At 49.6% G+C, this 27356-nt stretch overlaps 1 protein-coding gene across 2 annotated transcripts in view; it reads left to right on the top strand.

Moving 5' to 3' along the window:
* The window catches only part of LOC128405689 (protein unc-13 homolog A), a 124073-nt gene that overhangs the window by 50404 nt on the left and 46313 nt on the right, over nucleotides 1–27356 (top strand). For both annotated transcript variants that reach the window (XM_053372559.1, XM_053372558.1), the window contains 10 exons: nucleotides 2164–2383; nucleotides 3539–3766; nucleotides 5811–5952; nucleotides 8014–8183; nucleotides 10152–10267; nucleotides 11540–11703; nucleotides 13037–13187; nucleotides 22947–23015; nucleotides 24524–24613; nucleotides 25815–25949. In XM_053372559.1, the coding sequence (XP_053228534.1) occupies nucleotides 2164–2383; nucleotides 3539–3766; nucleotides 5811–5952; nucleotides 8014–8183; nucleotides 10152–10267; nucleotides 11540–11703; nucleotides 13037–13187; nucleotides 22947–23015; nucleotides 24524–24613; nucleotides 25815–25949 (1485 nt within the window). The remainder of the gene's footprint in view (nucleotides 1–2163; nucleotides 2384–3538; nucleotides 3767–5810; nucleotides 5953–8013; nucleotides 8184–10151; nucleotides 10268–11539; nucleotides 11704–13036; nucleotides 13188–22946; nucleotides 23016–24523; nucleotides 24614–25814; nucleotides 25950–27356) is intronic.

Here is a 27356-nt window from a genome sequence, read left to right as displayed (position 1 = left end):
GTCAGTCTGAAACGGGGCCCAAAATCCACATTTTCCCTTCTCCAAGGGAGCATTTCTAAAACGCATTAACTTGAGCACTTGAGTCAATGTATAAACAGAAAGCCAGCTGTATAAACAAGTGCTCAAAGACCTCTCCTTTATCAGTCTGTGACGGCAATGGATGGCCTTGCCAGTTCCAAGTGGAGCAGGGATGGCACGTCTGGGTCTTATCTTACATCCTGACCACACTCTGACACACAGACCTTGTCAGGTCTGACAAGAGACCCGGGAACAGTGCCAGGAGTGCTCTTAGAGTTGGTGACCTTCCTGCCCCAAGATAAGAGTATAGGAACAGGAACAACCTTTTATGGTCAAGAGTACCGGAACAGGAATATCTGTTTATGGTCATGGATGTCAACTTACGTGTATAAGCTGACGTGGTTGGATTCCTGGGGAAGGGGGGAGAGGGTGCCTGGAGGATATATATACTGCATGAAATCTCTCATTTCTTTGGACTTGCTGTGGACTGACCACACAAGTGCCTTCTGCTATCCGTAGAGCAGAATAAACTCTTTCTCTGAATCAACCTCGGTGTCATTTGACTTCCTTTCTCCCTCCCGGGAGGAACGCAGACCCCACCAATCGGTATAGTCTAATAAGGCTACACTGGGAGCCCACAGGGGACGTGGAAGCAATAAGCAGTGCCTCTTCCAGTCCAAGCAAGGCATGAAAGTTCAGGACCATGGACAGCTCCATATCCCTGGTGCTGGGAGTTATAAGGGAGATGTTGCTTCAGCAGTGAAGCAGTTCAGACAGGGAGCTTGTATGGGAGAAGGAGACTCTGGCGGACAGCGTCTTGCAGTAAATGAAAAAAGACCACGCAGAGTCAGAAGTTCCAGAATGATATTATTATTTTTTACTAAAAAGCAAAGGCTTGTTACAAAAACTTCAGACGCACGAGGTACAAACGAAAGTGAGAGAGAGAGAGAGCGCAGCTTGCTGAGCGCAGGAATTTCTCTCTCCTTGAGATAGTCAAGACAATATTTATATCAGAAGTGAACCTTCTAGAATCTTCCAGCATTTTCCAGTTACTGCCCTCAAAGATTTTAGTCATGGCAGGCTCTACCCCTTTCCTGGCTGCCCTGATGTGGTCAAATGTGCTTCCGGCATGTAGCCTTGTGCATTGCTAGCCAGACGCTACAGCATCAGCCCTGAAGGTCTTTCCTGGTGCACCATCAGCTCTGATCTCAGTAGGGAAAGGGGTGTCTGAGAGCCAGCTGGGATCTCATGTGGCCAGCACAGAGACCTTGGGAGGGGTGACTTTCTCCCCCTCTGGGGAGACCTTGATCTCCTCAGTTTGCTTAGGACTGAACCCTAACAGGATACTGCTGGCTGATCCTGTTTAGCAGTCTCCTGAAGGCTTGGCAAGCCAAGTCAGCACTCTGGACAGCTCCCAGTGAATTCTGTTGGCTGAGCTACAGCAGATGTTGTCTCAGCAAAGGACTGGAGTCCCCTGAAGGCTTAGAAAGGGCTGACAGAGATTTCTCTAGTATTGTCTCTGTCATACCTTGTCTGATCAGGTAACTTGTGATGGGGTACACTATATATATGGAGAGAGAGAGAGATTTTCAGGTTTATACATTTCAATAATTTTACAGTCATTTTAACATTTCAAAACTTGACTTCCTTCCCCCTCTTTCTGCAGTTCCTTAGATTTATTTTCAATATTTTCTGCATATTCCAAAGTAACTTAATTTATTCATTTATTCGTCTACTTTAAATATATACTCTTATGAAACTGAAGGTTATTACAACGAAGCTGTCAATGTTCTCATCTGTTTACAGTTTGTTTGTAAATACAGTCGTATCTTGGTTCTCAAACAGAATGTGTTCCGGGAGTCCGTTCGACTCGCGTAACCGTTCGAAAACCAAGGCACGGCTTCCGATTGGCTGCAGGAGCAGCCAATCGGAAGCCATGCCGGACGTTCGGCTTCCAGAAATCGTTCAAAAACCAGAACACTCACTTCCGGGTTTCGATCGTTCGGGAGCTGATTTGTTTGGGAGTTTTGAGATCCGAGGTACGACTGTATTCACTAAACCATTTCTGTTCTTTTATAAAAAGTCGAGAGAGAGTGTCACACATGTTCAGATCCCAATCGTGTGTTCTTTGTTGTCTCCCTCCAGAAAAACCATGTTTACAAGAAGACCCTCCAAGCCTTAATCTACCCCATCTCTTGCACAACCCCCCACAACTTCGAGGTGTGGACCGCCACAACGCCCACCTACTGTTACGAGTGCGAGGGTCTGCTCTGGGGCATTGCGCGCCAAGGCATGCGATGTACAGAATGCGGAGTCAAGTGCCACGAGAAGTGTCAAGACCTGCTCAACGCCGACTGCTTGCAAAGTGAGGAGGGGCTGCCTTGTTCGCTTGGGTTTGTCTTGGGGCGGAGGCTGTAGAGTTCTGTCTGAACTGAGAGCAACCACTGAGATTAGCAAAGCATTTTGCACCGCAGTTAACAAAACAATCTGCCAATAAAAATAATACGATGTCTTGATTTTTTATTACCATCATTGTATTATTATTATTATTATTATTATTATTATTATTATTATTATTATTATTAAAAGATCATAATGAGAGTCTCCTGGATTAGGCCAGTGGTGTATCTAGCTGGGTGGCACTGTGGTCTAAACCGCAGAGCATCGTGGGCTTGTCGGACAGAAGGTCGGCGGTTCGAATCCCGGCAATGACGGGGTGAGCTCCCGTTGCTCGGTCCCTGCTCCTGCCAACCTAGCAGTCCGAAAGCACGTCAAAGTGCAAGTAGATAAATAGGTACCGCTCTGGCAGGAAGGTAAACGGCGTTTCTGTGCGCTGCTCTGGTTCGCCAGAAGTGGCTTAGTCCTGCTGGCCACATGACCCGGAAGCTGTACGCCGGCTCCCTCGGCCAGTAAAGCGAGATGAGCACCGCAACCCCAGAGTCGGCCACGACTGGATCTAAAGGTCACGGGTCCCTTTACCTTTACCTTTAGTCCTAACTTAGAGTAGACCCCCCCATTGAAACCAATGGGCAGGACCAAAACATGCACACTTGTTTCAACGAATCTGCTCTTTGTTGTTGTTTTGTGGTTTAGTCGTGTCCGCCTCTTCATGACCCCCTGGACCAGAGCACACCAGGCCCTCCTGTCTTCCACTGCCTCCCGCATTTTGGTCAAACTCATGTTTGTAGCTTTGAGAACACTGTCCCACCATCTCGTCCTCTGTCGTCCCCTTCTCCTTGTGCCCTCCATCTTTCCCAACATCAGGGAGTCTTCTCTTCTCATGAGGTGGCCAAAGTATTGGGGCCTCAGCTTCAGGATCTGTCCTTCCGGTGAGCATTCAGGGCTGATTTCCTTCAGAATGGAGAGGTTTGATCTTCTTAGGCGCAACTTCTTGTTCTGCTGTGTAACGGCTCTTCCCGCTTCTATGAAATGTAAAACAGGTTTCCTAATGCGTGGAATAATCAGAATGCATTGCAGTGACGGTTACCCACCCACGGCAAATCTCTCTCTCTCTGTCCAGGGGCGGCTGAGAAAAGTTCGAAGCATGGGGCCGAGGACCGCACGCAGAATATTATCATGGTGCTGAAAGATCGTATGAAGATCCGGGAGCGCAATAAGCCCGAGATCTTTGAGCTGATCCAGGAGATCTTCGCCGTCTCCAAGACTACTCACACCCAGCAGATGAAAGCTGTGAAGCAGAGCGTTCTGGATGGGACCTCAAAGTGGTCAGCTAAAATCAGTATCACAGGTACATCAAGCCATAAATGGCCATTTATACAGACAGGCATGTAGATATGCACAAACACAGAGAGCCAGATAAGCATAGAGAAATCTTCTTCTTTGGTGATCCCTTGTAGCCCAGTAATATAAGAATTATAATAAATTTTTATTTATAGCCCGCCCTTCCTGGTTCAAAAACCGGGCTCAGGGAAGCTAACAACAAATTTTAAACACTTCAAAACACTTACCGTATTTTTCGCTCTATAAGACGCACCAGACCATAAGGCGCACCTAGTTTTTGGAGGAGGAAAACAAGAAAAAAAATATTCTGAATCTCCGAAGCCAGAACAAAAAGAGGGATCTCTGCGCAGCGAAAGCAGCAATCCCTCTTGCTGTTCTGGCTTCTGGGATAGCTGCACAGCCTGCATTCGCTCCGTAAGACGCACACACATTTCCCCTTACTTTTTAGGAGGGGAAAAGTGAGCCTTATAGGGCAAAAAATATGGTAATTATGAAAGCAGCATAAAATACAGTATAAAAACATAAATAACAATAAAATTCAAAAACCATTAGATAATCGCCAGGGCTACCTGGCTGAATTGGTCCTACTTGGGCCAGCGAGGAGGCCAGGGGAGAATTAGCTGTGGGGTCTCAGAGCGGGTGATCTTCATAAAAGGGGAGGGAAGAGAAGGGAAATAAAAGATCAGACTGAATTCAAATTAAAAGCCAGGCGGAATAGCTCTGTCTTACAGGCCTGACGGAAGGAGGTTAAATCCTGCAGGGCCCTGGTCTCATGGGACAGAGCATTCCACCAGGTCGGAGCCACCACTGAGAAGGCCCTGCCCTTGGTGGAGGATAGTCTGACTTCCTTAGGGCCCTGAACCTCTAAACTATGGTTATTCATGGACCTTAAGGTCCTCTGCAGGGCAGACCAGGAGAGGCAGTCCCGTAGATGCAAGTAAGATTGTCTTCCATGAACACGGTCTTAACAGTGAGTCCGTAAGCGACTGTAGAGGCCAATTCTGGATCCACACGTCCTTCCACAGTGGGGACAAGAAAGTGGGGCCCTAAGCTATAGCTTGTTTAGCTTAAATGTAAATCGGGCAATGTTCCTCACAGTCCCATCACCCACAGATAGGGATGCAAACTGTGGGGGGGCTCTTTTCTCTCTGCCCTCTAACTGAGCGAGCTGGTCATGTTGGGTCCTTGCTCTGTCCCTCACCAGGTGCACAGCCTGGGGGTCATTTTGGACTCACAGCTGTCCATGGAGGTGCAGGTTAGTTCTGTGTCCAGGGCAGCTGTCTACCAGCTCCATCTGGTATGCAGGATGAGACCCTACCTGCCTGCGGACTGTCTGGCCAGAGTGGTGCATGCTCTAGTTATCTCCTGCTTGGACTACTGCAACGCGCTCTACGTGGGGCTGCCTTTGAAGGTGACCCGGAAACTGCAATTAATCCAGAATGCGGCAGCCAGACTGGTGACTGGGAGCGGCCGCCGAGACCACATAACACTGGTCCTGAGAGATCTGCATCGGCTCCTAGTATGTTTCCGAGCACAATTCAAAGTGTTGGTGTTGACCTTTAAAGCCCTAAAGGGCCTCGGTCCTGTATACCTGAAGGAGCGTCTCCACCCCCATCGTTCAGCCCGGACACTGAGATCCAGCACCGAGGGCCTTCTGGCGGTTCCCTCCTTGCGAGAAGTGAGGTTACAGGGAACCAGACAGAGGGCCTTCTCAGTGGTGGTTCCCTCCCTGTGGAACGCCCTCCGTTCAGATGTGAAGGAAATAAGCAGCTATCCTATCTTTAAAAGACATCTGAAGGCAGTCCTGTTCAGGGAACTTTTTAATATTTAATGCTGTACTGTTTTTAATACTTGATTGGGAGCTACCCAGAGCGGCTGGGGAAACTCAGCCAGATGGGCAAGGTATAAATAATAAATTATTATTCTTATTTCCACCCTCATTTTTCTCTCTTTGTTTTTTGTGGCTGTTTTTTGGGGGGTCGCCCCCGGCCGTGGATGCACATGAAACCCATTGAAACGGCACTCGGCTACGCATGGGATCGCTCGACCAGTGGTTTGTGCACAAGGGCTGCAGGCGAAGGACAAGACCGGGTCGAGCGACCCGTACGTCACCGTCCAGGTCGGGAAGACGAAAAAGAGGACCAAAACCATCTACGGCAACCTGAACCCGATCTGGGAGGAGAACTTCCACTTGTGAGTTGATATCCTGGGGTCCTTGTTTCTTTGTTGTTGTTGTTTAGTTGTTTAGTCGTGTCCGCCTCTTCGTGACCCCCTGGACCAGAGTACGCCAGGCCCTCCTGTCTTCCACTGCCTCCCGCAGTTTAATCAAACTCATGCTGGTAGCTTCGAGAACACTGTCCAGCCATCTTGTCCTCTGTCGTCCCCTTCTCCTTGCGCCCTCCATCTTTCCCAACATCAGGGTCTTTTCCAGGGAGTCTTCTTTTCTCATGAGGTGGCCAAAGTCTTGGAGCCTCAGCTTCAGGATCTGTCCTTCCAGTGAGCACTCAGGGCTGATTTCCTTCCGAATGGAGAGGTTGGATCTTCTTGCAGTCCATGGGACTCTCAAGAGTCTCCTCCAGCACCAGAATTCAAAAGCATCCATTCTTCGGCGATCAGGCTTCTTGATGGTCCAGCTCTCACTTCCATACATCACTAGTGGGGAAACCAGAGCTTTAACTATACGGACCTTTGTTGGCAAGGTGATGTCTCTACTTCTCAAGATGCTGTCTAGGCCTGTCATTGCCCTTCTCCCAAGAAGCAGGCGTCTTTTAATTTCATGACTGCTGTCACCATCTGCAGTGATCATGGAGCCCAATAAAGTAAAATCTCTCACTGCCTCCATTTCTTCCCCTTCTATTTGCCAGGAGGTGATGGGACCAGTGGCCATGATCTTCGGTTTTTTGATGTTGAGCTTCAAAAAGTTGTCCTTGTTTCTAGCATATATCAAATCTGGGGTTCCCAAACTGCGGTCCGTAGACTGCCGGCGGGTCCACGGGCTTCATTCAAGGAGCCCACGCTTACAGTTCAAATTGGTTGGACTTCTGTGGCACCCAGGATGTAATGCAATATAAGAAATAAAAGAAGCAACAGAAAATTCAGTGAAGATCCAGACAGCATCTAGCTGGTCCACTGAGACTGTCAGCAATTTTCAAGAGCTCTAGCGGTCAGGGGAAGTTTGGGGACTGCTCAGTTAGATGCAGCAAAAGATGAACCTGTCACCCAGTGTAGCAAAGTGGTTAGAGTTTCACACTAGGACCTGGAGGTAAAAGGTAAAGGGACCCCTGACCATCAGGTCCAGTCGTGGCCGACTCTGGGGTTGCGGCCCTCATCTCGCTTTACTGGCCGAGGGAGCCGGCGTACAGCTTCCGGGTCATGTGGCCAGCAGGACTAAGCCGCTTCTGGCGAACCAGAGCAGCACACGGAAATGCCGTTTACCTTCCCACCAGAGTGGTACCTATTGATCTACTTGCACTTTGACGTGCTTTTGAACTGCTAGGTGGGCAGGAGCAGGGACCGAGCAACGGGAGCTCACCCCGTCATTGCGGGGATTCAAACCGCCAACCATATGATCGGCAAGTCCTAGGCACTGAGGTTTTACCCACAGCGCCACCCACGTCCCTTAGGACCTGGAGACCAGGGTTCAAATCTTCACTTGGCCACAAAGCTCACTGGGCAGTCTTGGGGCAGGCACTGTCCTTTAGCCTGACCTACTTCGCAGGGTTAGGGACGCGGGTGGTCCTGTGGGTTAAACCATAGAGCCTAGGGCTTGTCGATCAGAAGGTCGGCGGTTCGAATCCCCGCAATGACGGGGTGAGCTCCCATTGCTCAGTCCCTGCTCCTCCCAACCTAGCAGTTCGAAAGCACAAAGTACAAGTAGATAAATAGGTACCGCTCCGGCGGGAAGGTAAACGGCGTTTCTATGCGCTGCTCTGGTTCACCAGAAGCGGCTTAGTCCTGCTGGCCACATGACCCGGAAGCTGGACGCCGGCTCCCTTGGCCAGTAAAGCGAGATGAGCGCTGCAACTCCAGAGTCGGCCACGACTGGACCTAATGGTCAGGGGTCCCTTTACCTTTACCTCACAGGGTTATTGTGGGGGGTAAAGCCATGGAGGTATGGGGAAGAACCACACCCCCCGCCATGATCTCCTGAGAGAATAAGTTTTGCAGGGGGAACTCTGGGAATCATAGCCCTGCGAGCTGAGGATCTCGAACAGCTCTCGTTCGTGACGTTGCCTTCTTCTTCCGCAACAACAGTGAATGCCATAACTCCTCCGATCGAATCAAGGTGCGTGTCTGGGATGAAGACGACGACATCAAATCTCGGGTGAAGCAGCGCTTTAAGAGGGAATCTGATGACTTTCTGGGCCAGACGATCATCGAGGTGCGGACGTTGAGCGGGGAGATGGACGTCTGGTACAATTTGGGTAAGCGACTGCGAAGGCGGCAGGGGCAGTCCCCTGAACTGTTGAGTCCCAAGACCCTGGGGGTTGTCCAGCCATATGAGTGGGCCTGAGGCAGTTGCAGAGTCCAACCTGGGCACAAGTCAAGCTCTAGATGGGAAAACCTGTGGTCCTGCAGAGGTTGTTGAACTCTCCTCTTCTTCTTCTTCTTCTTCTTCTTCTTCTTCTTCTTCTTCTTCCTCTTCCTCTTCCTCTTCCTCTTCTTCCTCTTTTTCCTCTTCTTCTTCTCCTTCTCCTTCCTCTTCCTCTTCTTCTTCTTCTTCCTTCTTTCTTTTCTTTCTTCTTCTTCTTTCTTCTTTGGCGATCCCTCATACCCAAGTAAGATTGTCTTCCATAAACTCGGTTTTAACAATGAGTCCGAAAGTGACTGTGGAGGCCAATTCTGGATCCACACGTCCTTCCGCAGTGGGGACATTGGTTTCCAGGTGGAAGTTGATCCCGGTGAGGGTTTGCCAAGTGTGCCTTCCTCCTAGCACATTTCTCCCTTTCACCTAAGGAAGATAAAGTTATCCTCCCGGGTGATTTTAATGCAAGAGTTGGGGGTGAGATTTTGATCTGTGGCCTGGGACTATTGGGAAAGAAGGAATTGGCAACAGCCACCAGACCAGAATCTTACTTTTGACGATATGTGCAGCACACAACCTTGTTTATAACCAACACACTCTTCCGACAGAAAAATTAATTCGTGGAGGCATCTTCGGTCAAACCACTGGCACCTCTTAGACTATGTTATTGTCCATGCTAAAGATCGCCGTGATGTGTGGCCAAGGGTCAGGGATGTCCCACAAGTCAGCAAAATCTGGAGGGCCACCAAGAGTGGACCCAATGGTCAAGAAGGAGTTTTTTGCCCATGCTGTAGAAGGGAGAGAGTGTCAGGTGGGAGGTTCACCAACTTGGGAAGGGAACCCATCGAAGAGAAGGAAAACTATTGATGCCAAAGCTTTGGGTCTGTTTTTAGAAAAAGTTACTTTAAACATTTTTTCCAGTTCATTGTATATCGTTTCATATCATCATCATCAATCTTTATTACGGTCCAGAGACCCAACAAATCGTTACCAAGCAATACACAATTCAGACAGCCTACCTCCAGGTTAAACAAGCATTTTGTTTAGAATATAGGGATCATTGGTTCTTGCAACCACCGATAAAAGCTTTGCCACTGCTAATGTTCTAGCGTTTGTCCAGTCTTCCAATAGGAACCTGACATAGTGAGCCTCTGATTTTCCTGGGAAAGGTACCAGCAAGGGGAATATCAGTTCAGCCCTGGCTTGCTCGTATTTCGCACAGTGCAGCAAAATATGTTTTATGGGGTCGATGTCTTAAGGCCACGAGTAAAGTCTGTCCTGGTAGGGAACTCCTCTCAACACTGCAGAAGGAAAGACGTTTAGTCTGGCTTTGGTGAAAAGCCTTCGATAGTTTGGTACTGTCAGGTTTTTAATGTAAGGTGTTAACTTAAAGACATGCCCATATTGTACTCCTACTGCCAGCGGACTACAGACTGCGTGTGATCGAGATCGCAAGTCACTGTGTGCATTATCCCATAATCTTTGCTTTAACGTCTTTAGGGCGCCTTCATAACCCAGGTGATACAGTTGGGGGGGTGACAGACCAATAGAGGTGGCTTTTTTAGCCATGGTTTTCTGCCATTTGCTGGTCAGGTGTTGGTACAAACCCTTCCCTAGTTCAAACACTGAAATCCTGAGCCAATATTTTAGGGTAGCCCACCACGCTTTAGTTGAAATTGGGTATTCACCAGCTTCTAACAGAAGTATGGAGTTGGGGACACAGTTGGGTACCTGCAGCAGAGATCGTAGAAATTTTGCCTGAAAGCCATCATTATCAGGCATCTCGTTCTCTGCACACCTGTGCAACATAACTGACCTTTCTCCAAATACAATGCTTGCTACCAAATTCTCCCCTGGACTGTTTCAGATAAGCGGACGGACAAATCGGCCGTCTCTGGGGCGATCCGCCTGCACATCAGCGTGGAGATCAAAGGGGAGGAGAAAGTGGCGCCGTATCATGTGCAATACACCTGCCTACATGAGGTGAGTGGGGCGCATGAGGCCTTGGTGCCCTTGCTGTTCTGGGACAGATCCACACCCACGCAGCTAGGAACCAGGGCTTTGCACAGGCCCTCTCTGATCTGCCAGGGGTGTGTGTGTGTGTTGCCATTCCCTTGGCCCAAAGTGCAGAAAAACCTTCCCATCCCTGGAAGTGGGTCCTGAATTAGTTTAGAAGACAGGGCTGGTGTTTTCGTTTGGCCATTGGAAACAGTGTCCAGGCAGGAAATCGCTGAAACATCTGGGAAAATCTGGACATACGACAACCCATTAAAGTGGGTAATATTGCAAGCTTCAGTTGCCATCCCTATACGGTGGTACCTCGGCTTACATACGCTTCAGGTTACATACGCTTCAGGTTACAGACTCCGCTAACCCAGAAATAGTATCTCGGGTTAAGAACTTTGCTTCAGGATGAGAACAGAAATCGTGCTCCGGCGGTGCGGCGGCAGCAGGAGGCCCCATTAGCTAAAGTGGTGCTTCAGGTTAAGAACAGTCTCAGGTTAAGAACGGACCTCCGGAACGAATTTAGTTCTTAACCCGAGGTACCACTGTATACTGTTTCTGGTCGTCATCGTCTTTGGTATCCCTTGTAGCCAAGTTAAGATTGTCTTCCATAAACACGGTTTTAACAATGAGTCCGTAAGTGACTGTGGAGGCCAGTTCTGGACCCACATGTCCTTCCACAGTGGGGACATTGGTTTCCGGGCAGGAGTTGATCCTGGTGAGGGTTTGCCAAGCCTGCCTTCCTCTTAGCACGTTTCTCCCTTGTGTCCTGAGTTCTAGTGTTTTCAAAGTCCACGACACCTTTGGTAAAGGCTGTTCTCCAACTGGAGCACTCGCAGGCCAGTGTTCCCCAGTTGTCGGTGTTTATACTACATTTTTGAAGATTTGCCTTGCGAGAGTCTTTGAACCTTTTTTGTTGACCATCAACATTACGCTTTCCATTTTTAAGTTTGGAATAGAGGAGTTGCTTTGGAAGACGATCATCAGGCATCCGCACAACATGACCAGTCCAACGAAGTTGATGTTGCTTCGACACTGGTGATCTTTGCTTCTTCCAGTACACTGGCATTAGTTTGCCTGTCTTCCCAAGTGATGTGTAAAAATTTTCAGAGGCACCGTTGATGGAATTTTCTGAAGAGTTGGAGGTGGCGTTTAAGTGGGACTGTTTGTAGTATAGCCTCCTCCATAGGTACATGACTTTTCCATTTTAATTTTAACCCACTCACCCCGCCTCTCTGAATGTCTCATTAGAACCTCTTCCATTTCGTGACGGACATCCAAAACAACGGCGTGGTGAAGATACCCGAGGCAAAGGGCGACGACGCGTGGAAAGTGTACTTTGATGAAACTGCCCAGGAGATCGTGGACGAGTTTGCTATGAGATATGGAGTGGAGTCCATCTATCAGGCCATGACGTGAGTCTCTGTGGGAATAATAATAATAATAATAATAATAATAATAATAATAATAATAATAATAATAATAAATTTATTAATACCCCGCCCTTCTGGCTGGGTTTCCCCAGCCACTCAGGGCGGCTCCCAACAGAGTATTAAAAATACAATAAAACATCAAACGTTAAAAGCTTCCCTAAACGGGGCTGCCTTCAGCTGTCTTCTAAAAGTCAGGTAGTTGTTTATCTCCCTGACATCTGACGGGAGGGCGTTCCACAGGGCGGGCGCCACCACTGAAAAGGCCCTCTGCCTGGTTCCATGTAACCTCGCTTCTCGCAGGGAGGGAACTGCCAGAAGGCCCTTGGAGCTGGACCTCGGTGTCCGGGCAGAATGATGGGGGTGGAGACGCTCCTTCAGGGATACCTGTGTAGGTCTTCTAGGTCTCTGAGGGCCTTCTGGCGGTTCTCTCCCTGCAAGAAGTGAGGTTACAGGGAACCAGGCAGAGGGCCTTCTTGGTGGTGGCGCCCGTCCTGTGGAATGCCCTCCCATCAGAAGTCAAGGAAATAAACAACAAGTGAAGTTACAGTGAACCAGGCAGAGGGCCTCTTCCTCCTCCTCCTCCTGTATTTTGTGTTTTAATATTGTGATTTTATGTTGTTGACTGCCCTGAGACTTGCAGGTATAGGGTGGTACACAAATAATAATAATAATAATAATAATAATAATAATAATAATAATAATAATAAAATTTATTATTTGTACTCCGCCCATCTGGCTGGGTCTCCCCAGCCACTCTGGGTGGCTTCCAACAAAGTATTAAAATACAGTGGTCTGTTAAACACTAAAAGCTTCCCTAAACAGGGCTGCCTTCAGATGTCTTCTAAAAGTCAGGTAGTTGTTTATCTCCTTGACATCTGGTGGGAGGATGTTCCACAGGGCAGGCGCCACCACTGAGAAGGCCCTCTGCCTGCTTCCCTGTAACCTCGCTTCTCGCAGGGAGGGAACCGCCAGGAGGCCCTCGGAGCTGGACCTCAGTGTCCGGGCTGGACGATGGAGGTGGAGATGCTCCTTCAGGGATACTGGGCCGTTTAGGGCTTTCAAGGTCAGCAACCTCACTTCTTGCAGGGAGGGAACTGCCAGAAGGCCCTCGGAGCTGGACCTCAGTGTCCGGGCTGAATGATGGAGGTGGAGACGCTCCTTCTATAATACTAATAGTCCCTGTCGAAATCTCAGGTTATGTCCCATTGTCTCTGTCGCAGCTGTCTTTCCCTGGTGCCAAGCTGCTTTCCTAAATCCCGAGTTGCCTTGACTGTGGTTTCCCACTCCTCCTTTCCATGTTTTCTTTTTCTTCCAGGCATTTTGCCTGCCTGTCTTCGAAATATATGTGCCCTGGGGTGCCAGCAGTCATGAGCACTCTGTTGGCCAACATCAACGCTTATTACGCTCATACAACTGCCTCTACCAACGTCTCTGCCTCCGACCGTTTTGCCGCGTCCAATTTCGGGGTAAGTCCGATGGTGCGTAGAACACTCATTTCTTACTTTTACTCTCTCCTTTTTCCCCCGGGGGGAGGGGGTGCATGGCGGTAGAGAGGGCCCTACCAAAAAAAACCATCGCTGCAGAGTCCGAAATTCGGCAAAAGAAGAAGCACCAGCTGTTCCTCTTCCCCATGAAACGCCGCGACAGTTTTCACAGAGCAGGAATCGGCGTTGGCGTTTTAGCACTGGCTTTGCGACCTTATACCGCATTTTTCGCTCTATAAGACGCACCAGGCCACAAGACGCACCTAGTTTTTGCAGGAGGAAAACAAGAAAAAAAATATTCTGAATCTCAGAAGCCAGAACAGGCAAGAGGGTTCGCTGCGCAGCGAAAGCAGCAATCCCTCTTGCTGTTCTGGCTTCTGGGATAGCTGCGCAGCCTGCATTCGCTCCATAAGACGCACACACATTTCCCCTTACTTTTTAGGAGGGAAAAAGTGAGTCTTATAGAGCAAAAAATACGGTAATCACAGGATTTCTCCAGCAGTCACTGTCGGACTACAACTCCCATCACCCCTAGCTAGCAGGACCAGTGGTCAGGGATGATGGGGACTGTAGTCCCAAAGCGGCCGGAAACCCAATGGGGAAGAAATGGAGGAGAAATGGCACGCAAGGCGATGTGCTACCAAAACCATGATGCAGTGCGACTGGGAGCCGGCCAATAAGATTGGGGAAAATGGTCTAATTTCAACTCTGCTAAATTAATACAAATTAATAAGAGGCAAATTGTGGGGAATGCGACCTGGCCTGTTCTGCGGCGACTATTTTGTTGGAGTCCTCTGTAGAAGTGGTCACAGCCTGCAACCGGACTGAGGTCTCGTGGCTTAGTCGACCTAAGGCACTTGAGTTATTAGGAGTGCTGTTCATTTCTAAATATATTGCCGTGCCTTCCTCGAAGGAGCTCAGGATTGTGTACATGTTTCCTCTGGCCTCGTGAACTGCGCAATTAACCCAACAAGGTAGCCTCAACCGAGAGATTGAAGGAATGGATTTCCTAAACCTAAAACTGACTGTGCAGGCAGTTTGAAACAGGCACCAAAATCCCTATTTTTCCTTAGCTAAAATCCATTAGCTTGAGCTCAATGTATGAACAAAAAACGGGATGTATAAATAAGTGCTCAGAGCCCTCTCCTTTATCAGTTCATGACGGCAAGGATGGCCTTGACTGTTCCAGTACAACAGGGATGACACATCTAGGTCTTCTCTTATGTCCTGGACACACTCTGACGCACAGACCTAGTCTGGGAACAGCGCCAGAGTGTGTTCTTGGAGTTGATGACCTCTTGCTCCAAGATAAGAGTAGGAACAGGAATACCCTTTTATGGTCAGGAGTACAGGAAGGAAAACCCTTTTATGGTTAAGAATACCAGAGCAGGAACATCTGTGATGTCAACCTGCGTGTACAAGCTGACGTGGCTGGATTCCTGGGGAAGGAGGGAGAGGATGCCTGGAGGATATATATACTGCATGAAATTTCTCATTTCTTTGGACTTGCTGTGGACTGACCACGCAAGTGCCTTTCTGCTGCTCCGGAGAGCAGAAATAAAGAACTCTTTCTCTGAACCAACCCTCAGTGTCATTTGACTTCCTTCCTCCCATCTGGGAGCAACGCAGACCCCACCAATCAGTAAAGTCTAATAAGGCTACAAGATGACACCGTTCAGAGGCCGCACACCAATGGTGGGCATGGACAAAGGTGGAGGTGGCCACAATCTAGGGTTGCCATATGTCCTCCTTTTCTAGGACATTCCCTCTTCAGGTCTTGTTGACATATGCGGCCTAGGACCCACGTACCTACGGGACCGCCTCTCCTGGTATGCCCAGCAGAGGACCTTAAGGTCCACAAATGACAATCAAACCGCCGACCTTCCGATCGGCAAGCCCAAGAGGCTCCGAGGTTTAGACCATGCGGTCATGTGGCCAGCAGGACTAAGCCGCTTCTGGCAAACCAGAGCAGCGCACGGAAATGCCGTTTACCTTCCTGCCAGAGCGGTACCTATTTATCTACTTGCGCTGGCATGCTTTCGAACTGCTAGGTTGGCAGGAGCAGGGACCGAGCAACGGGAGCTCACCCCGTCATTGCGGGGATTCGAACCACCGACCTTCTGATCGGCAAGTCCTAGGCTCTGTGGTTTAACCCACAGCTCCACCCGCATCCCCCTACATGTAGGAGGGGTATTTAAAAGGAGAGTTGTCACAACAGCGACCCTTAGTTTAAAGTAGAAGTCAGAAAATGTGTCCTCTTTTTTGCTCTTCAAAACATTGTCTGAGGACTTAATGTACACCGTCTTGCGTTCCACAATGGAAGAAAGCTCATAAGATAAATGTGAAATAATAATTTCCACCGATCAAGGAGTGACATCTGAAATATCTCCTTGCTTCCCTCCGGGGCTGAAGCAACTCCGATTTTCATGTTCGGAGAATTCCTGGCTTTTGTTATGAGTGATGCAGTTCATCCCCGGCCTCAATATGTTGATATATAGATGTACGAAGACGGCGACTAAGTCAGGAAGGCTTCAGGAAGGTGATGGTTTGTGCCTTGCGGGAAAGGCGTGGCAAAGTCTGGAAAGGTGCCGATCCGAAGAACATTTCCCCCAGTGCAACTACTGTCACCTGCTAAGACTGAGAAGGGATACTTAGTGAAGCGCTGTGCTAGGGAGACATTTTGAGCCTTATCTTGGAAAGCACGATGGAGAAATTGAGCTTTCACACCAGATACCGTATTTTTCGCTCTATAGGACGCACCCGACCATAGGACGCACCTTGTTTTAGAGGGGGAGAACAAGAAAAAAAAAATCTCCCCCTCTCTGCTAAGTGCCCCTTCAGCGAAGCGGCAGGAGATACGGAGCCCCTTCCATTTCTCCTCCCGCTTCGCTGAAGGGGCACTGCGCAGCTCTCCCTCTCTGCTGAAGCCAGGAGAGTCTTGCTCTCCCGGCTTCAGCAAAAGGATCCCAAAGCCTTCGGAGCGCAGTGCGAGTTCCCGCTGCGCTCCAAAGGCTTCAGGCTGCTATCCCTGAAGCCTGGAGAGCGAGAGGGGTCGGTGCGCACCGACCCCTCTCGCTCTCCAGGCTTCAGCGAAAGCAACACGTAGCCTCCGGAGCGCGGAGGGAGCGCTCCCTCTGCGCTTCGGAGGCTTCGCGTTGCTATCGCTGAAGCCAAGGAGCCTGCATTCGCTCCATAGGACGCACACACATTTCCCCTTAATTTTTGGAGGGGAAAAAGTGCGTCCTAGAGAGCGAAAAATACGGTAGGTGGGGAGCTGTCCAGCAGTCAGAAGGGAATCCTGTCTGGGGGTCAGGTTGGCGAACCATGTTCTGGGTTGCAACTGGTTCGGGAGCAGGGGAAAAGTTTGGAGGGCAGAAAGTTGAAGTCGAAGGGGAGAAGGAATCTACTGGAAAGTTGCGACAAGCTCGGCGCCTCAGTTACCGCTCACACTGACGCGCCCGCTTTCACTTAAATATATTTCCCACCCCCCTCACTGAACAACCTTTTACTAGGGTACACGTTAGTCAACCAACACTAACATGCAAGCAATTTTCCCTAGAGCAATGCCTATTTGTACACCATTTCCGAGCACAATTCAAAGTGTTGGTGCTGACCTTGAAAGCCTTAAACGGCGTCAAAGTCCCAGTATACCTGAAGGAGCGTCTCCACCCCCATCGTTCTACCCGGACACTGAGGTCCAGCTCCGAGGGCCTTCTGGCGGTTCCCTTGCTGCAAGAAGCCAAGTTACAGGGAACCAGGCAGAGGGCCTTCTCAGTGGTGGCACCTGCCCTGTGGAACGCCCTCCCACCAGATGTCAAAGAGAACAACAACTACCTGACTTTTAGAAGACATCTGAAGGCAGCCCTGTTTAGGGAAGCTTTTAATGTTTGATGTATTACAGTATTTTAATATTTTTTTGGAAGCCGCCCAGAGTGGCTGGGGAAGCCCAGCCAGATGGGCGGGGTATAAATAATAATAATAATAATAATAATAATAATAATAATAATAATAGTTGTTGTTGTTGTTATTTAGGCACACTTCTCCACTCAATAAATGCATTTTGGTAAGCACCATTTATTTGGAGAACTGTACTGGAAAATTCAGATGAATGTGAATTTTTTGAAGGATGACTGTGTCTCAGTTCTGTCGTTTTACATGTAGAGCAGGTTTGCCCCAGCCCAGGAGGAAACAGGATGTTCCGACGGGCTGGAGCAAACATCCCCTTTCATGTCCACTCTAGGAATGTTGTAAGGTAAAGGTAAAGGGACCCCTAACCATTAGGTCCAGTCGTGGCCGACTCTGGGGTTGCAGCGCTCATCTCGCTTTATTGGCAGAGGGAGCCGGCATACACCTTCTGGGTCATGTGGCCAGCATGACTAAGCCGCTTCTGGCAAACCAGAGCAGCGCACGGAAACGCCGTTTACCTTCCCACCAGAGCGGTACCTATTTATCTACTTGCACTTTGACGTGCTTTCGAACTGTTAGGTTGGCAGGAGCAGGGACCGAGCAACGGGAGCTCACCCCGTCATTGCGGGGATTCGAACCGCCGACCTTCCGATCGGCAAGTCCTAGGCTCTGTGGTTTAACCCACAGCGCCACCTGCGTCCCTATATGTTGTACTTGACTGCTATCTACCGTATGTATCACATCCCATACACCACGGGTGTCAAACACAAGGCCCGCGGGCCGAATCCGGCCCGCCAGACCTCGTCATGTGGCCCGTGTAGCCGCCGCCGGCCGCCAGCCTTCGCCTTTTATTCTCACTTTTTTTTTTTGACACAAGAAAGCCGCCTCTTCAGCGCATGCGCGGCAGCCTACAAGCCAGAGAACGTCTGCCCTCTAGCGGCGCCGGCCGTTCTACACAGGAAACCTCCACTTTACATGCATTCAGGAAACCACCACTTGTTTTTATATTGAGCGCATGCCATCCTGTGATGTGACAGATCCAACGGCTGCCTGAACAACCGGCCCTTTGAGGGTGACCAAAATGCTGATGCGGCCCCCCGATGAATTTGAGTTTGACACCCCTGCCATACACAGAGGAGGCTGTGAGGCCCTCTATTCTTAGATGGCTTTAAAAGAGGACTGGCCAAATTTGTGGAGGAGAGGGCTATCGATGGCGGCTAGCCATGATCATAGCTCTGCCTCAACAGTTGGGGTACTTCTGAAAACCAGCTGCTGAAAATCACAAGTGGGAAGAGTTGGTCTTGGGTTCAAATCCTGGTTTCTGGTTTCCCGTGGGCATCTAGTTGGTCACTGTGAGACTACGCGGGTCCCAGGTTCTTCTGATATTCTTACACTCTTAAAACACAAAGAGGCAGGCAGCCAAATGGATCCAATTGCAGATGTGAGGCAGGCCGGTGTCCACTTTTCTCACACTCTCACTGCATGCGGTCTTTGTAGTCTTTGCCCAGCATGCGCTGGTGCAGCTTGAAGACTACAAAACCCCATGGTGCAGTGTCAGAGGCAGGGAAGCCCACATCATAGCTGTCAACTTTTCCTGCAAGGAATCCTATTAGGAATAAGGGAATTTCCCTTTTTAAAAAAGGGAAAAGTTGACAGCTATGGCCCACATGGCAACAGGGACACATAGACCAATGTGGATTTCAGTTCTGATGCGCAGGGAGAGTGTGGGAATCTCGGTGAGGTGCATATCAGTTGCACTGAGGGAAGTGACCTTGTACATTGAGCCCCTTTCCCGACGACTCTGCCACGCCATTTTAACTTAACAGGAGTTTTTGAAAACAGGTTTTTTCTCTTCTCTGTGCATTTTCCAAAAGTCGACGGCCGGAGGCTTGTTCACACACAAAACTGGGGGTCTGTGGTTGAGGCCATGGGGCCTCAACACGTTAACAGAAATCAGGGCTGTGGGGAAGAGGGAAATTTGCACCCAACCCAATTCTGAAGGCTAAGAACAACAGCCCTGCCTAGTTTGTCAAAGGATTGCAAAAACGAAACAGCAAAACATCGCACAAATATGGGAGAAGTTTATGTCTGGGGAATGTCTGATTTACCGACTGCTACCACAAAGTGTGTGTTAACAAGCCTCCGGCTCTGCTTCTGTATAAAACCAATTCTGTTTTGCGGTTAGGGATGTGTTTAGCCCTGGACAGGACTGTCTTTGTTTTCTTGGTCTCTCGTTTTTCTTCCATCGCGGCTTCGAAAAGAAAAGAAAAAAAAATCATTTTGATAGAAATCAAATGTTAGGCTTTGTACAAACCGTGTTTCTTTCTTTCTTCTTTTTCCCTCTCAGAGAGCCTAAAATTTGGGCGTTTTCCCTCTCCCCCAAAAAACCAGACTGTGTCGCTTTAACCCTCTGTGTGCCGGTGCTAAGGGGTGCTACGGAGGCTGTGTTGTGGCGGATGCGCAACCGTGTTCTTTTTGTTGCAAGGATTGCTTTTTCGTTGTCTCTCGCAACCTTAGCGGTCAAGGGAGATGTAGGAACCGGGGGGTGGGGGGGTGGAGTGGGGTAGGGGGTGGGCGGGTTGAGGGAAAAGGAGGGCTCAGCTAGAGGTGGAGGGGGGGAGCAGAGATAGTGGGTAGCGGAGGGGTGTTTGGTTGGTCTGTGTTTGAGGGTGGAAGGCAGATCTTGGAGGCCAGCCAAAGACATTTTGCTACCTGGGGCGATAGGCAAGGTTAGTGTGTTGCTTCCCTTCTTCCACGTACACAACAGGGTGTCCCTTTAGCCCTGGGGAGACTGCACAGTGGACAGGCTGAACTTTGCTTCAGCACTGGCCGATCGGACAGCGCACAGTACCAACATAGCAGGCAATTGCTTCTCACTTCAGCACCAGAGGACTGGACAGCTCCTTCCACATCACCCAAGGAAGGCGTGGCCTTGTTGACCATGTGTGTCCATCCCCCCAGACATAATCAAAAAACAATGGGAGGACAACATAGGCTATGAGATTAGCTCCACTCAGTGGACCAGAATGTGGTCTAAAGGTAAAGGGATCCGTGACCATTAGGTCCAGTCGTGGCCGACTCTGGGGTTGCGGCGCTCATCTTGCTTTATTGGCCGAGGGAGCTGGCGTACAGCTTCCAGGTCATGTGGCCAGCAGGACTAAGCCGCTTCTGGCGAACCAGAGCAGCGCATGGAAACGCCGTTTACCTTCCCGCTGGAGTGGTACCTATTTATCTACTTGCACTTTGACGTGCTTTCGAACTGCTAGGTTGGCAGGAGCAGGGACTGAGCAACGGGAGCTCACCCCGTCATTGCGGGGATTCGAACTGCTGACCTTCTGATCGGCAAGTCCTAGGCTCTGTGGTTTAACCCACAGCGCCACCCGCGTCCCAAGTGAGGACTACAACCCACCCAAATCAAGGACATGATTCCTTTAAGCCCATTGATCTCAATGAGCCTTATGACTTATAGTAGGGTCATCCCAATGAATAATCAAGGCTTACGACGACAGCTTGACTTGCAAAGGTCTGTCTCCTGTTCCAGACTGCGGATGTTAGGAGAAGTCCCATTCATCACATTGCAGAACTGTTTCCATTCCACAGCTCACTGTCCACTGCGGTGAAATTAGAACTGCTAGGTTGGCAGGAGCAGGGACCGAGTAACGGGAGCTCACCCCGTCACGGGGATTCGAACCGCCGACCTTTTGATTGGCAAGCCCAAGAGGCTCCGTGGTTTAGACCACAGCACCACCCACGTCCCATTATTATTATTATTATTATTATTATTATTATTATTATTATTATTATTACTATTACTATTATTACTATTTAAAAAAGCAATGTCCAACATCAAAGAAGGTCCCCAGCACCAGCACTCCCTCCCAACTGATTCGGCTGTTCTTCATGCCGTCAAAGAATTTAACAAGTGTCAAGAACCGTGTTAGATCACCAACTCCCCAAAATACCATTTATCTTCCAGATAGATTGCCCATACACTTGTAGGCACCCAATACACATTCCCTGCCACAGTGCACAACCGCTTGTCGTGACGACAGGCCTGACATCCGTTTCTTAATATCGCCGTGCAGCGTTTGGGGGGGGGGTTGGAAGAGATGCCCTCTCCACTGGGCCCCACAATGCTTTTTTTTTTGCCTATGGCGCCCCAGCCTTTTGCTCTGCGCATAAGAGCGCATGCATGGCGTTATCAAGAAACAGGGAAGCAACCGAGTGGGGAGCCATAGATATGGGGTTGGGGGTGGCATGGAGAGCAGGTGTCAGGCAGATAGTGGGGTACGGGGACTTAGCTTAATTGGGTGGGTGGGTGGAGATTTGGGGGGGGTCGCTCGGTGGGGTGAGGGGGGCTGACCTCCTCCTAAAGGACTGTTCTCGCTGTCTGCATGCTATGTCGCAAAAATGCTGAGTCCTTCGTCCCCTCCCGCTTCGCTAAGAGTCTTTGGTGGTGGGGAGGGGGGATATCTTGGTGGAAATGTCATGGGCACATAGCTCAGGTCAATCTCTGTTTCCTGCGTGGGTCAAAAACATGGGCTCCCCCACCCCCCAAAAAATACCCTCTTCCGGAGTAAAGGAAACGACACGAAGTGGCCCTAGAGCCCTGTCACGATTGCATCTCTGGGACCAGCTAAGTCAGCGGTTCTCAACCTGCGGGTCCCCAGATATTGTTGGACTACAACTCCCATCATCCCTGAGTCCTGGCTTTGCTAGTTAGGGGTGATGGGCGTTGTAGTTCAACAATATGTGGGGACCCGCAGGTTGAGAAAGGCTGCCTTAAGCTCAGCTCACACCAGGCTTCCTCAAGCAGATGTTTTTGGCCTACAACTCCCACAATCCCTTGCTAGCAGGACCAGCGGTCAGGGGTGATGGGAATTGTAGTCTCAAAACATCTGGAGGGCCTAATGCAGACTCTATGGAAGTGCTTCCCCTCTGTCCTCTTAGCTCAGTGGTTCTCCACCTGTGGGTCCCCAGATGATGTTGGACTACAACTCCCATCATCCCTGAGCTCTGGCCTTGCTAGCTAGGGCTGATGGGAGTTGTAGTCCGACAACATCTGGGGCGCCACAGGTTGAGGAAGGCTGGGATAATGGGAAGGTATGGCCCACTCTCGCTCGCATGCACAAAAGCAAAGCAAGCGTTCGGGGTTTCCCTGGGTGAAGGAATGGCAGTTTCTCCAAATCAGGCGCTTGTCCCGAAGGTGTTAAGCCCATGAGATCAACAACTGCTAGCTCCAAGCATAAACTCTCAGCCAGGAGAAGAGAGAGACCCCCTGTTGCACCTTCTTCAAAGGGGACCCCTTTGAAAACAGAAGAAGTGGGCTGGGGGCGCTGTTTTCATGGACAGAATTTATGGGAGCTCTTCCTCAGCCACGAGAATTATCTCTCTCCCCCCCCCCCCAGGTCTAGGGTACTACCTGCCCCCTTTTGAGGATCGCAAGCAAACAGAGGTGAAATAGATCAGGAGGGGGTTTAAACCGTTTGCAGACTGGCGCCCAGGGGAGAATCAATGGGTGCTCTGAATTCTACTCTCCAGGGAGCAAGGTTTTGGCTCAGCATATAATGCTCCAATAAGGAAGGTGCTTAGCTTTCCATCCCAGTGAAAGGTCCCTGCCCCAAGGCGCTTGCATATTTTCTCTCTCTCTCTCCAAAAAACAAGTAATAAAATCCAGGATTTCCCTAATGGAGAGGGTGGAGGGGAGGGAGGAGGGTTTGAAACAAGTACAAAAGGATAGGGTGGGAGGTTTGTTTTTGCGGGGCCAGGGGGGTGGTAGCACTGCGCCTTCTGTGACTTCATTTACCTGCTTTTGGGGCCTGTCTCTTTTTGCAGAAAGAACGGTTTGTCAAACTTCTGGATCAGCTGCACAACTCCCTACGGATCGATCTCTCTATGTACCGGGTACGTCTGCGTGTGTGAATGCTTGCGACTGAGAAAGGTAGCGTGGAATTGAGCTCAGTGTTGATCCGGAGCAGAACTCCAACAGAGTAAAAACTTAAACGCTTCCTTATGGGGTACCCAAGAGCCTGTCTAGAGTCCTTAAGTGGCTTCCCTATCGGTAGGAGAAAATAACAGAGGCCAAGCAGACGACACAAAAGGAAAGAGGAATGAGGAGGGAAGAGGAAACCGAGCGAGCTCAGGCTCCAAAACGCTTTCGCTTGTAGTTTCTACAATCTCCAGATGTAATATCTGGTTATGCAATGTGAGAAATGTGAGGCTGGACCAGGCAGATCTTTCCTATGAGTTATTTAGGAAATAGAGGACATCTTTGCATGCTCTTGTTATAAGAAAAAAAAATGCTCCTTTTCCCTTAAGGGGTATCCAAGAGCCCGTCTAGAGTCCTTAAGTGGCTTCCCTATCGGTAGGAGAAAATAACAGAGGCCAAGCAGACGACACAAAAGGAAAGAGGAATGAGGAGAGAAGAGGAAACCGAGCGAGCTCAGGCTCCAAAACGCTTTCGCTTGTAGTTTCTGCAATCTCCAGATGTAATATCTGGTTATGCAATGTGAGAAACGTGAGGCTGGACCAGGCAGATCTTTCCTACGAGTAATTTAGGAAATAGAGGACACCAGAACGAAGAGAGATCGAAAGAGAACGTGAAACCTCACTAGCAAGGTTACCTGAAGATTTGTAAGATGAAATTGCTACCTATTCAGGTTGAGTAATTTAATATTTTAGGAAAGGGATACGATAGGATAGGAAAGGAAATGCAATGATGCAAAGTTTAATTTTGTAAACCATTAGACAGGGAGGAAGGTTGTTAGGCTTAGTTGAGCCAAAGAGATAAAAGAAAAGGATGTGAGGTTACCTAATGTGATTATATGTAAAACCAATAAAAAATATTTATATATATAAAAAAATACGTCTAAAACAGAACAATAAGCATACAAGGAACAGAACGCCACAATGAAAGGAAAAGAGATTGATAGAGAAAATGAAACCCAGGCTCCTTCTGGCGCTACAGTCAAACCTCGGTTGTTGAACATAATCCATTCCGGAAGCGCATTTGGCTTCCGAAAGACGTTCAAAAACCAGAGCATTTACTCCTTGGTTTTCGACGTTCGGGAGCCAAAACGTTCCAAAACAGAGGCGTTCAGGATCCAAGGTTTGACTTTATTTTTTATAGCCAGCATCACCTTAACAGAAAGAGATAACGGGACCAGTTTAAGCCAGCTGTAGTCAGCTTCTCGGAAGGAATAACCCAAACACCACGAACCTTCTGCTTGTTTCACGCAGAGAAGCTCCCAGAACCCTCTTGAATTGAGTAGAATAGGAGAGAGCAATACTTTCTGAACTAAGAAATGCAAACTGGCCAAAGGGGCTCCAGGTGGGGGGTTGTTCACTTATGTTTAGAAGTGCAAAAAGGCGGGGAATGACCTATGCCCTCTCTCTGCTTTCCTCCCCGGCAGAATAACTTCCCTGCCAGCAGCCCAGAGCGGCTGCAGGACCTCAAATCGACGGTGGACCTCCTGACCAGCATCACTTTTTTCCGGATGAAGGTAATGACCGCAAGGAGCTGAGCACTTGTCTGCGTTTCCCAGCGCCGCTGCTGAGTTTGAGGGGGGGAAGCTGTGCGGCTCAGTGGCATGGCAGCGGGTTGGACTAGATGACCGCTGGGGTCCCTTCTGACTCTACAATTCCGTAGTCTGCCTCAGATGCAGGAGGACCCAGTTTCGGTCCCCGACGGCATTTCCAAGTACAGTCATACCTCGGGTTACAGATGCTTCAGGTTGTGTTTTATTCGGGTTATGGGCCCACCGAAACCCGAAAGTACCGGAACAGGTTACTTCTGGGTTTCGGGGGTTGTGCATGCGCAGAAGCACTAAATTGCACTTTGCGCATGTGCAGAAGCGCCGAATCGCAACCCACGCATGCGCAGATGCGCCGCTGCGGGTTGCGAACGTGCATCCCGCTCGGATCACGTTCGCAACCCTGAAGGAATGGGTTTCCCAAACCCAAAAACTGACTGTGCAGGCAGTTTGAAACTGCACCAAAATCCTTATTTTTCCTTAGCGCAAATCCATTAACTTGAGCTCTGAGTCAATGTATAAACAAAAACCCGGCTGTGCTCAGAGCCCTCTCCTTTATCAGTTTGTGACGGCAGGGATGACCCTGACTGCACCAGTAGAACAGAGAAGACACGTCTGTGCCTTATCTTATGTCCTGACCACAAAAGACGCACAGACCTAAGTCCATGAACAACTCCAAAAGCGTGTTCTCGGGGATGACACCTCTTCCTCCAAGATAAGAGTAGGGAGAGGAAGATCCTTTTATGGTCAGAAGTACGGGAAGGAATTCCCTTTTATGGTTAAGAATACCAGAGCAAGAACATATGTGATGTCAACCTGCGTGTATAGGCTGACGTGGTTGGATTCCTGGGGAAGGAGGGAGAGGGTGCCTGGAGGATATATATACTGCATGAAACTTCTCATTTCTTTGGACTTGCTGTGGACTCACCACGCAAGTGCCTTCTGCTATCCGGAGAGCAGAATAAACTCTTTCTCTGAATCAACCTCAGTGTCATTTGACTTCCTTCCTCCTGTCCCGGAGCAACGCAGACCCAATAAGGCTACAACCTGAGTGTCCACTGTAATAGGGCAGGGGAAGAGGCCTGAGCTTTGCCCAGAGACCTGAGCTTCCCCTGTTTTGGGTTTTTGCGACCACCGCGGGGCAGGGGTAACGAGTGCGAGTCTTGTGCAGGTCCAGGAGCTTCAGAGTCCCCCGCGAGCCAGCCAGGTGGTGAAGGACTGCGTGAAGGCCTGCCTCAACTCCACGTACGAGTACATCTTCAACAACTGCCACGAGCTCTACAGTCGGGAGTACCAGACCGATCCGGTGAGCTTTGGGGGTTGGGTTTCTATCATGCAGGGCACCAAGAGATGGGGTGGGGGTATCTGAGCTGGGGGGTGAAGGAATGGGTTTCTGTGCAGTCAGTCTGAAATGGGACCCAATATCCTCATTTTCCCTTCTCTAAGGGAGCATTTCTAAAATGCATTAACTTGAGCACTTGAGTCAGTATATAAACAGAAAGACAGCTGTATAAACAAGTGCTCAAAGCCCTCTCCTTTATCAGTCTGTGACGGCAATGGATGGCCTTGCCAGTTCCGAGTGGAGCAGGGATGGCACATCTGGGTCTTATCTTACACACTGACGCACAGACCTTGTCAGGTCTGACAAGAGACCTGGGAACGGCGCCAGGAGTGCTCTTAGAGTTGGTGACCTTCCTGCCCCAAGATAAGAGTACCGGAACAGGAATATCTGTTTATGGTCATGGATGTCAACTTACGTGTATAAGCTGACGTGGTTGGATTCCTGGGGAAGGGGGGAGAGGGTGCCTGAGGACTGCATGAAATCTCTCATTTCTTTGGACTTGCTGGGAACCGACCACGCAAGTGCCTTCTGCTATCCGGAGAGCAGAATAAACTCTTTCTCTGAATCAACCTCGGTGTCATTTGACTCCCTTCCTCCCGTCCGGGAGCAACGCAGACCCCACCAGTCGGCAAAGTCTAATAAGGCTATAGGGGGACACGGCCCCGGCAGCCACAGCTGGGTATTTCCCAGGCTTTGTCTGTCCCAAGACAGAGCTGCTGGCATTTTGACCCTGGACTCAGCTACACTAGTCAAGAAACAGCGTTTTGAATGCATTATAAACATGCAACACCAGATGGCGCCAGAGAGCAAAAAAAATTTCTAAGCTGTTTTCTGTAGTGGTTCCCCCCCCTCTTTTGTTATGACGATTTAATTTCTGACTTATTTATAGTGGGGTTTCCCCCCACTGCTTACTGCACTACCACCCCATCCTAGCAGAAAGGCAGTTTGTCAAGCGATACCAAGCAGTTGATGGGATTCCCCTTTGTCCCCCAAAACTGGATTTGCTCTCCAGCCTTGAGCCATTTATTTATTGCATTTATGTAAATTTATGGGATGCGGGTGGCGCTGTGGGTTAAACCACAGAGCCTAGGACTTGCCGATCAGAAGGTCGGCGGTTCGAATCCCCGCGACGGGGTGAGCTCCCGTTGCTTGGTCCCTGCTCCTGCCAACCTAGTAGTTTGAAAGCACGTCAAAGTGCAAGTAGATAAATAGGTACCGCTCCAGCAGGAAGGTAAACGGCGTTTCCGTGCGCTGCTTTGGTTCGCCAGAAGCAGCTTAGTCCTGCTGGCCACATGACCTGGAAGCTGTACGCCGGCTCCCTCGGCCAATAAAGCAAGATGAGCGCTGCAACCCCAGAGTCGGCCACGACTG

The sequence above is a fragment of the Podarcis raffonei genome, chromosome 18, assembly GCF_027172205.1.
Source record: "Podarcis raffonei isolate rPodRaf1 chromosome 18, rPodRaf1.pri, whole genome shotgun sequence".
Classification (NCBI taxonomy): Eukaryota; Metazoa; Chordata; class Lepidosauria; order Squamata; family Lacertidae; genus Podarcis; species Podarcis raffonei.
This window is presented reverse-complemented; position numbering and strand designations above follow the sequence as displayed.